The sequence below is a fragment of the Podarcis vaucheri genome (assembly GCF_965113315.1).
Source record: "Podarcis vaucheri genome assembly, chromosome: 14".
Lineage (NCBI taxonomy): Eukaryota > Metazoa > Chordata > Lepidosauria > Squamata > Lacertidae > Podarcis > Podarcis vaucheri.
In genome coordinates this window covers 2,637,855-2,648,902 of record NC_138752.1, presented here as the reverse complement: position 1 = coordinate 2,648,902, position 11,048 = coordinate 2,637,855, and the positions used below count along the sequence as shown (strand labels likewise).

The 11,048-nt window shown below is 45.2% G+C and overlaps 1 protein-coding gene across 8 annotated transcripts in view; it reads left to right on the top strand.

Annotated features, from left to right (window-relative positions):
• The first annotated feature begins 2,854 nt into the window (after window positions 1-2,854).
• Window positions 2,855-11,048, top strand: part of LRRC49 (leucine rich repeat containing 49) — a 56,548-nt gene continuing 48,354 nt past the window's right edge. For 2 of the 8 annotated variants that reach the window (XM_082198049.1, XM_082198050.1), the window contains exons 1-4: window positions 2,903-3,052; window positions 5,730-5,792; window positions 8,498-8,585; window positions 9,447-9,641. In XM_082198049.1, coding sequence (XP_082054175.1) covers window positions 2,993-3,052; window positions 5,730-5,792; window positions 8,498-8,585; window positions 9,447-9,641 — 406 coding nt within the window. In that variant the 5' untranslated portion in view covers window positions 2,903-2,992. Of the gene's footprint in view, window positions 3,053-5,729; window positions 5,793-8,497; window positions 8,586-9,446; window positions 9,642-11,048 lie in introns of all 8 variants that reach the window. The other 6 variants (XM_082198053.1, XM_082198052.1, XM_082198054.1 and 3 more) reach the window with 5 other exon arrangements.

The following is an 11,048-nucleotide window of genomic DNA, read 5'->3' as shown; positions in this document are numbered from 1 at the left end:
GTCCCCCTGGCCTGGAGCCCAGGGCTCTCCCCGCCACAACCCGGCGAGGCAGCGACTGGAGCAGCTTCAGGCGACTCCTGGTCTCTCTCACGTCCGAGTCTAACCCCAACGCCACACCGGGCTGACCAGGGACGGAACTAGCAATGGTGGCTCTAGGGGCAGGCAGATGGTCAGGTCCCCACAATTCAGCCCCCCTCCAAACCCCACCTGGTCTCAGGAACCTAGTCCAGGTGTCTGAGGGCATCAACCAGCATACAGACAGCTGTGATCTGGCTGACATAGTGTGCTTGGACTTTCAATAAACTTTCACTGATGAGTAAGATTAGCCGTAATCATGGAATAAGAGGAGAGGTCCTCTTGCGGATCAGGAATTGGTTAAGAAGCTAGAAGCAGGAATAGTTTGTCAGATATTGGAATGGAGAGAGCGTTGGGGTGAGCAGTGAGGTGGCCAAGGTTCAATACTAAAATGTTCAGGTTGAAACAAAAAGATATTGTGAAGAACTCCAAAATGATCTATCCAAACGGAGTGAAAAGGCAGTAAAATGGTGATGTGATTCAATCTAAACCGGTGTCAAGTGATAACATATTGGGGCAAAGCCCCTCAACTTCATAGGATCTGAACTGACAGCAACTGACAGGAATGAGCCCTTAGGGTCATAGTAGACATCTGAGGATGTTGACCTGGTGTGCAGCAGCTGTGAGAAAGGCAAATTCCATGTTATCACAGGAAAGGAACAGAAAATGCAACTGCTGATGTAATGCTATTACACAAGTTGATTGTACGGTTACATTTGGATATTGTAGAGCTGGCAAACTTGGTTCAGAAAAGGGCAGTGAAAATGATCAAGTGGGACATTTTTGTTCAGAGAAAAGACAAGAAAGAGGTGACATAATAGAAGTTTATAAAATTATGCCTGGCAGGTAGAATAGGGATGGAGAAAAGTTTTTCTGCCTCCCATAGTGCTACAACTTCGGTACCTACTTATCTACTCGCGATGGTATGCTTTTGAACTGCTAGGCTGGCAGGAGTTGGGACAAAGCCACAGGAGCTCACCCCATTGTGTGGATTTGAATTGCTGACCTTAGGATCATCAAGCTCAAGAGGCTTGATGGTTTTGATGACTTGGAAAGCTGTCAGCAGACGAACACCAGAGATGAGCGCTGTACCCCATGGTCAAATTTGACTAGACTTAACTGTCCAGGGGTCCTTTACCTTTACCTACAACTTGTGGACTTTCAATTAAGTTGAATGTTGAAAGATTCAGGACTGCTAAAAGATAGTACTTTTTCATGTAGTGCACATTTAAACTATGGAACTACCTCCCAGAAAAGGCAGTGATGGTCACCACCTTGGAAAGGCCTGGACCAATTCATGGAGGAGAGGTCTGTCCATGCTTGGTAGCAGCGATGGCTGTGCTCTGCCTCCAAAACTGAAGGAAGCCATGCTTCTGAGTACTCCTTGCTGGAAACTACAGGAGGGGAAGCAGTTCCTCCTTGTTGTTTCCCACAGGCATCTGGTCAGCTACTGGGAGAAGAGGATGCTGGACTGGATAATAGAATTGTAGAGCCGGAAGGGACTCCAAAGGTCATCTAGTCCAACCTCCTGCAGTGCAGGAATCTCAACTAAATCCAGCAGCTTCTTCCGATGTCCTTAAATAACGCAATGGCATCTTCTGCAGATGCTGCTGAAGCCCCGCTCCCCCATCCCTGAGTCTTGGCCACGGAGGCCAGGGCCTGCTAGGAATCCAGCAACATCTGGCGGGCCACATGTTTCCCAGCCCTTGCCATAGGGGTGGAGCAAGGCAGGTGCCTCATGCAATCCACACCTCCAGCTTCCATGTGAATGTTGCTAAAAGGGTGGTCAGGAGGTGTCGCCTCACTCCCTTTGAGACTTAGCTGGTTGCACCTGACATTTGGCCGCAGGAGCAATGCCTCGACCTCTTCCACATGCGCTACATCAGGAAGATTCTGGGCATCACATGGCAGGACAGAACTACAAACAAAGATGTGCTGTTCCACGCTCACATTACCAGCATGCTTGCACTTCTGTCTCAGAGACATATATGCTGAGTTGGTCATGTCCGCAGAATGGAAGACGGCAGGATCCTCAAGGACCCGCTCTGGAAGGGAAGATGGCTTCAGGCCAACATGACAAGAGGGCAGGCAGCATTAACCCTGTCATGTGGGAATCCCTGGCAGCACCTGGAGACAGACATGTTGTGTATCCACAGCAGTGACCACAGGAGGAATGACCACTGAGAGGAGTGTAGAGAGAAGAAATTCCCCGGTGCATCTGCAGCGGCACAAGCGGATACCTTCACCTGCCCCAGCGGCAACAAAGCAGCATGTCTCTCCTGTCTCTACAGTCAAAGCTGGTGCTGTAACCTTCCAAGTTTGTCTTCACTGCCGAAAGTGCCCTCCTCCTTTATCTCCTGAGACAGATGGATGCCAACAACAACAATTTATTAAGTTTAATGGCCTCTTTCTCTTGCAGCGGACAACAAAACTGCTGGCATATTTTCCAAGCGAAGCAGGGTGCAGCAGGCTTTTCAATTAGATGGGAGACTGGCACGTCTCAGGATTCCAGCATTGCAGGGGGTTGGACTAGATGGCCCTCGGGGTCCCCTCCAACTCTACGAGTCTATGATTCTCGGGGCGCCACTGAGAGTCCCTGTGAAGGCCGACGTCTTTAAAGGCGGCGGGTAGCCCTCCAGGTAGCTGACGGACTCCAAGTCCCATCAGCCTCAGCCAAGCGCTGCCGGTGCTGAGGGCTGATGGGAGTTGGAGTCCAGGAAAGTCGAGAGGCCCCGCCCCGGCAAGGTCGCCTCGAGAGAAAGGAGGCGGGAGGGCGGGGCCTTGTCCGGAAGCGCTGCGGTTGCTATGGCGACTGCCGGGTGGCTTCCGGCCGAAGGGGAGCGGGAGGAGGCGTCCGTCGCCCGGAGGGGTTTGGGCGCCGCCGCCGCCGCCGCGGGAGGAGGAGGAGCCCGTTGCCATGGTGCCCAGCAAGTGCCGGCCGGCCGTCGCCGGGGCCCGACCGGGACACGCCGTCTCGGTAAGCGGGGGGGGAGGGGGGCGCCTCCCTCTCCAGAGTCGGCTCTGAGGAGACACAAAGGGAGAGGCAGAGCCGCGCCTGCAGTGGGGGGGGGGGCGGGCGTTCGCCTCACGGGCCCCCCTGCATCTGTGCATTTAACGCTTTTGAATCCATATATTTAATATTCATCTACCTATAACGTTTTCTCATCCTTATTTATATGGATGCAAGAACAAGTAAGGTGCTGGAAAAAGGCAGGATATAAATAGAATAATAATAATGCAAATGAATGTAATAATAAATACACATGCATCTGTATTTATTGTTATTTATGTGTACACTAGTGGCCAAAATTGTGGAAACCTTTTGGGAAAAATGTATTTCCGAGGTTTGATAGCTTATAACACCACTTATTTTTGGAGTAATACCATAAAAGTATATATCAATGGAAAGATAATTTAATGAAGAATGTAATGCAATAACTTTTATGAAGGATTATTTATTACAACAGCAGTCATAAAAAAGAAACGTGAAACACATAGAACAAATGAGATATACAAAAAATTTTACCATGTCAGTTAATATTTAGTTTGGTAACCTTTAGCTTTGATTACGACCTTACAATGCCTTCCCATGCAGTGAATCAAGTTTTTTAGTTCTGCAGCTGTAATAATGTTAAAGCAAGATTGAATTATTGCCTGTATTAATTGGGTTTTATTGCTGGGTTGGTTCTGACTAACAAGTTTCTTTAGTTGGCTCCATAGATTTTCAGTTGGGTTAAGGTCTGGGCCATGTATTTCTGGGAATTTAAAGGTAAAGGTAAAGGTACCCCTGCCCGAACGGGCCAGTCTTGCCAGACTCTGGGGTTTGTGCGCCCATCTCACATCTATTGGCCGGGGGCCAGCGCTGTCCGGAGACACTTCCGGGTCACATAGCCAGCGTGACAACGCTGCTCTGGCGAGCCAGAGCCGCACACGGAACGCCGTTTACCTTCCCGCTGGTAAGCGGTACCTATTTATCTACTTGCACCCGGGGGTGCTTTCGAACTGCTAGGTTGGCAGGCGCTGGGACCGAGCAGCGGGAGCGCACCCCGCCGCGGGGATTCGAACCGCCGACCTTTCGATCGGCAGCCCTAGGCGCTGAGGCTTTAGCCCACAGCGCCACCCGCGTCCCTGACGCGGGAATTTACATTCCCATTAATGATGCAAATTCTGCTGTCATTCTTTTGCTGTCATACAACCCCAGATCATAACGCTAACTGAGTGTTTCACGGTAGATGTAATGCAAGTAGGATGTAAATCTTCTCCAATTCTTCTCCTCACGTATTTCATGCCATCACTACCAAGCAAGGAGATTTGGGTCTCATCAGTCCAAATAACACTGTCCCATTGGTCCGCTGTCCAGTTAACATGCCCAGTTTCATCTTCTGAATCTTTGTTTGAGAGATAACAATGACCTTTTCCTTGGAATTCTAGCATTTAGACAATATTCCTGCAGTCTGTGTTGAACAGTCCTTGCACTCAACTTCACCATGTCATCTTGTATACACCCAGATGATTTTCTTCTGTCACGTAGGCAGATTCTCTCATTTCTTCTATCATCACTTGCTGCTGTGCACCTTTTCCTGCCTTTACCAGTCTGATTTTGTAGTGGCTGAGTCTCCTGATACCTCTTCAAAAAATTAGAAATGCCACCTTTGGTTAAGTTTCCACCAATTTTTCTTCTGATTACTTCATAACTGTAGCCTTGTTTACTTAATAGTACTATTTCACATCGCTTTCTGGGTGACCAGTCAACTCTTTGTGCCATTTCTTTAATTTTTTTATGTTTTACAAGCTCACTAAATGAAAGAACACAAAAGAATCAACCAACTGAAAATGTCCTCCTCTCATCTCCATACATAGCATCAGTAGCTGAATCCTACTGTGACATTGATTGAATCGTTGCCAAAACAAGATGATACCTGATTGGCTCTCTAAACACTCCTGCTCATTGGCTACATTCAAATGAAGGAAAGCTACTGTATATCAACCTAAGCAAGTTGTGCTTCCTTTTTTCTGGTTACTTGGCTATAACTTTTGATAGAATACAGAAAATTGAACAAACTTTGTTGCATTACATTCTTCATTAAATTATCTTTGCATTGATTATATCATTTTATGGTATTACTCCAAAAATATGTGGTGTTATGAGCCATCAAACCTTGGAAATACACTTTTTCCAAAAGGTTTCCATAATTTTGACCATTAGTGTATGTTATCACCTTCACCTGTAATTATTACTGTATTATTATTATTAGTAGTATATCCCACCTTTTTTCCTAATAGGGACTCAAGCCAGCTTACAACTAAAATAGAAACGTATTTTTTAAAAATCATTAAAAACAATTAAACAGTAAAATTCATATAGTGACCACATACAGATAATTATTTATGTTCCAATTTTTATTTCCATTGCATTTAAATTCATATATATCTATATGAGGTTTTAATCTTTCTTTAGCATACATTGGAATGTTTGTTATATGACATGTGGTCAAAAACTGGTCACTGGATGTGGTGGCAGATTCATTAGCGATCCTCCATCTCTTATTTCAGATTATTAGATTATAGTGTGTCTCTGATTTTCTAGCATTCTTCACCTTCTGTTATTTAAATTATATATTCCTGAAAGTTATTAATACCTCTTCAATTTCCAGGCCAACAATTATGGGCTTCAGCTGGTTCTCCAGAGTACATCAGCAGCAGAAAGAACCAAGCCTGTGAGACCTGATTTTTTATTATTGAAATACAGCTGTACACAGTTGTCCAGTGTATTTGATGTTTTATGTCATCAAATGATAGATTAGAATGCTTTCAATGAAATTTCCCATATGATTTGTAACTGTGCATATGATCTAATGTAGCCTTTGTCAATCTAGTGTCCTCCAGATGTTTTCAACTACAACAATCATTAGCCCCAGCAAGTTTGGCAGTAGTGATTGGAGCTGATGAGTATTGTAGTCCAAAATATCTGGAGGGCTCCAGGGTGACAACGGCTGATCAAATGTTTGATGTTTTATTGTGTTTTATATATTTTGTTGTCACCCTGTGAGTTACCCTGAGTGGCTGGGGCAGTCCAGTCAGATGGGCAGCATATAAATATAATAATAGTAATAGTGATTCAGGACATGAAAACACACATATCTACCGTATTTTTCGCCCTATAGGACGCACCGTCCCATAAGGCGCACCTAGGTTTTTTTTGGGGGGGGGAATAAAGGGGAAAAAAATTATTCCCCCCCCAGGCGCGGGGCTGGAGCGGGGGAAGCCCGAGCTTCCCCCGACCCCAGCCCCCAGAACAGGCAACTCTCCGCAAGCCGTGGGAGCCCGGTGCTGGGCTCCCGCGCCTTGCGGAGAGCTGCGCGAAGTCTGGTCGTGCTGAGCTCAGCGTGCCCAGGCTTCAGCATGGAGGCAACTCTCCGCAAGCCGTGGGAGCCTGGCGCGGGCTCCCACGGCTTACGGAGATCTGTGCGAAGCCTGGAGAGCGAGAGGGGTCGGTGCGCACCGGACCCCTCTCGCTCTCCAGGCTTCAGCAAAAGCCTGCATTTGCCCCATAGGACACACACACATTTCCTCTTCATGTTTGGAGGGGGGAAAGTGCGTCCTATGGGGCGAAAAATACGGTATATACGCTGTATCACTGGTGAGAATAGCCAGCAGCACTTCACTTGGCTACTGATTTTTATTGCCCTGGTATGTGATCCAGGCAGGGCACATTGCTGCCAACTCCTTTTTCAATTTCTTTACTAGCACCACTTGGTTGTCTTTTAAATGTATACTATCTCTATAAGTACACAGCCTCATATTAACCGTGTGCTCCAGTAAACCACTCCTTTCTTTCAGTTACCTATCTGGGAACAGCTTAATAGATATTATGAAGATATCCTGTCTGCATGTCTTTAAAAAGAAGCATTTTTTTCTTAAGAGAAAAAATAAAAGTATAAAACATTCAAACACAATGCACTAATGGTCTATCTGAGCAGCATGAGGCATAGCATTAAATCAGCTTATTAATATACAGTGGGCCTACAACTTATGTGGGTGTTCGATTCTAGGGGTCTGTGCTGAATTGCAAAATTGCTCAAATTCAGGAAACCCTGGAATTGCCCCCCACTCACCCCAAGATGGAGAGCTGCTCACTGGGCTCTGGGAAGGTGGTACAAGGGCAGCATCCCAGAACCCTTGCGTCTCCTTCCCAAAGCTCAGTAGGTGAGGTGCCACCTTGCTTCCCAGCCTCTGGGAAGGAGGTACAAGGGTTCTGGGAGCTTCCCAGGGCCCTGCCATGATCTCCCCAAAGCATGGTAAGCAAGGGAAATCCTCTGGGTGTACATGTGTGTCTGTGGAAATAAATAAACGAAGAGACTCTGCTCTCTGTTGCTTATTTATTCCCTCCAGATAATGTTGTGATTGCACATGTAAAGTGAGTGCAAATTGCAGATTTGTGTACATCTACTTCTCTGTCCCAAACTGTAAGGGAATCCCACATGCACAGTGAGGCATTGACTGCCCCCTGTTGTGAATATTATGAAATGTGATACTGACATAGAAGTGTACATTGGTATTCTACATCAGACACATGGTTGGTTATAGGTGTGGTGAGGGGAAGGGGTACAATTTCATAGAACTATGGATAGGACAATAGGAAGCTGCCTTATACTGAAACAGATTGGTCCATTTATATTGTCTTTGTGTGTATTGTCTACATCAGGCACGTCCAACAGGTAGATCGTGATCTACCGGTAGATCACTGGACGTCTGTGGTAGATCACTGGTAGATCAGTGGCTCCCCACAAAGAAGCTCAACAAGTTTGGGTCGCCTGAAAAAAGCTCAACATTCTTGACCTGAACCCCTAAAAAACTGGGCTTTCCTCCTCCCTAAGAAAAGTTCAACAACTTTGACCTGAACCCCCCAAAAGGGGGTAGATCACTGCCAGTTTTTAACTCTATGAGTAGATTGCAGTCTCTTGGGAGTTGGCCACCCCTGGTCTACATAGACCACCACCAGCGGCTCTCCAGGATCTCATTCAGGGGACTTTTCCACCCCTACCTGGGTTGAACCTGGGGCATTTTGCCTGCAAAGCTCTACCACTGAGTTATGGCCCTTCCACATAAGGAAGTAGTTCTCTGTATCCAGTTTCCTGTGCCTGGACTGAACTTCCCAACCACACCAACGTATCATTGGGCTGTTATGTATATGAAATTTCCAGTCTACATCTGAAACCAAGGTCACAGTGCAATCCTATCTATACCTGTATGTTCAGAAGTACGGTAAGTCCTACTGAGTTAAGTGGAACTTATTTCCAGAAAAATGTGTGTATGATTGCAGCCTTATTGCAGTCCCAATACATGCAGATCCACGTTTTTCTTACTTTCTCATTTGTTTGCATTGACGTATAATGGTTTGTTGTAATAATTTCTGTTGCAGCTTGAGTTCAGATTACACAAAGAGCAGCCGTATCTTCATAACAGATTCTTGCAGCATGATCTTGAAAAGAATCATTCAGGAAAACAAGGTAACATTGTGAGACTGACTCCTCTTTCTTAAAGTTTGCATGCCAACCATGAAAAGAATAAATGTTTTTACAGCTGTAACATATTTTCATTATTTGTAATTTAATTTCTCACTGTTTCTTGAAATAGGTAGCAAAGCTGTCTGCAGGCAAACCATATATTTTTTTTCTAGTTTAGGACCACTTTGAGATCCACACGGCAGATACAGTTACTGTGAATTTACTGCTGTTGCATTGATGTTGCCTGCAGCAAACACATAAAAGGGTGGCTAACACACCCAGTGGGGATGTGTTGGGGAGCCCCGGTCCAAACAGGTTCTTAAAACTTTTGCATGGGCTTCCAAAGTCACAGATCATCCACATTTGACATGCATGTTCTAGGAAATACTGGTGTTTTATTATTTTGGTGTTGTGTTAAGCGTTTGTATATACTTTTTACATATGTATGCCGCTTTGAGTCACTGGATGTAGTAAGCAGTGAATAACTGTAATAATAATAATGATCTGCTTGATGAGGGGGGATAAGAGATTATCATTCTAGCTCTGCCCCTGACTGCAGTCTCTGTTTCTTTCCATGAGTTGGGAGGGGTAACTTCCATACTGTGGAGCCTTTTCTACTCTTGTAGGCTCTCTCCTATGCATGTAGCAGTTGAGTCTATAACACATGGAGGGAGACTGTGGTCATAGCAAGTATGATAGTTTGTGAAATTCTCACGTATAGCTGATAAGTTATAGCATACCTGCTTTTTTCAAAGGGACTTCATCCCAAGTTAGTGTGCCAAGGAGTGCAAAGGACTGCAACTGTAGTTCTGTATTTTGATGAGCAGCACTGTCATAACCCTTATATATATATTTTCCCCCCAGCCGATGGAAGATTAAGTCCTTTATCACGCAGTAAAAAGTTGTATGTCCCTGTAGCACCAAATTTTGCAGATATTCCCAGCATGGAGGTGAAATATGGTGCAGGCTCTCTGGCAACATTTGGAGATTCCTCCTTTCCTAACCCTTCAAAATACAGACTTCAACAGGGCTGTCATAATGCTAGTCCAAATATTTCAGGTAAGTGATGAGCACTGATGTGGTGGATAAAGCAGGCCTCCAAACATTTGGCGTCTGTTGAAAGACAGGTAAAGGAGGACATGATAGAGTTGAGCGTGATGTGGCCGATATGGAGAAACAGAAATTTTTCTATGTTTCATAGAACTAGAACCCAGTAGGGGCATCCAGTGAAAGTGAATGGTGGTAAATTCAGGCTGGACAGAAGGAATTTTGCTATTGCAAGACGTTGTGAGGGTGACCAACTTGGATGGCATTAAAGGGGGATTAGACAAATACATGGATGGTAAGGCTGTCATTGGTAACTAGCCACAATACCTGTGTACTACCTTCATTATCTGAGGCAGTAACTAATATGTACAACTATTAGTTGTATCCCACTACCTTTGGATCTTCTGATAAATTGAATGAATGAATGAATGAATGAATAAATAAATAAATAAATAAATAAATAATACAATTATTATTGCTAGGTTTCATGCTGGGTATGAAGCTGGGTTGAACGTTGGGCACCTGTGCAAAGATCTCAGCCCTGTTCTGTGCCTCTGCTCCTCTTCGCATAACGGGCACTGCGTCTTCCTTTCCACCTTTCTCATATCTTCCAATGCTTGTTTATTCCAGTTCATATAATATTTATATTCATCAGTATTATATTTAATTATTATAGTTAAGTAATATATTTAAGTCTTCCATGGATCTCCTCACCCCAGTCATGCTTTATCCTTAGAACAATCCCATGATGCAGGTTAGACTGATAAATTGTGATTGGTCGGTAAGATTCATGACAGAGCAGGGATTTGAACCTGCAGCTCCCCAGTCTGACACTCTTAATCTGGCCTTCCCTAACTTGCAGTCTGAAACATTAAGAAGGCACAAACTCCCATTAGCCCAGGCATAGGCAAACTTGGCCCTCCAGATGTGTTGGGACTACAACTCCCACTGTCCCTAGCTAACAGGACCAGTGGTCAGGGATGGTGGGAATTGTAGTCTGAAAACATCTGGATGGTTGAGTTTGTCTATGCTTGCATTAGCCCCAGCCAGTGTCACCAGTGACCAGGGATAATGGAAACCATAGTGCAAAACATCCTAAGGTTGGGGAAGGCTATGGAGTCATACCATGCTGGTTCACATTATCATCATCATCATCATCATCAATGTTTTTATGTAATGTTATACCCCACATATCATAAATGGAACATACATACCCTCACAGTTATTAATTTCATGGTTACTTTGGCCAGTGCCTATAAGCCTTCAAATGCCTGCGGAGTGAGACAAGACAGGTGCGCCTCACCAGGGGGGGTATTCCACAGATGGAACCACCACCAAGAAGGCCCTGTCATGTGAGCTGGGCAGCAGTTAGAGGCAGAACTACCAACAGGGCCTACTTGCTGATTGTAGCTATACACT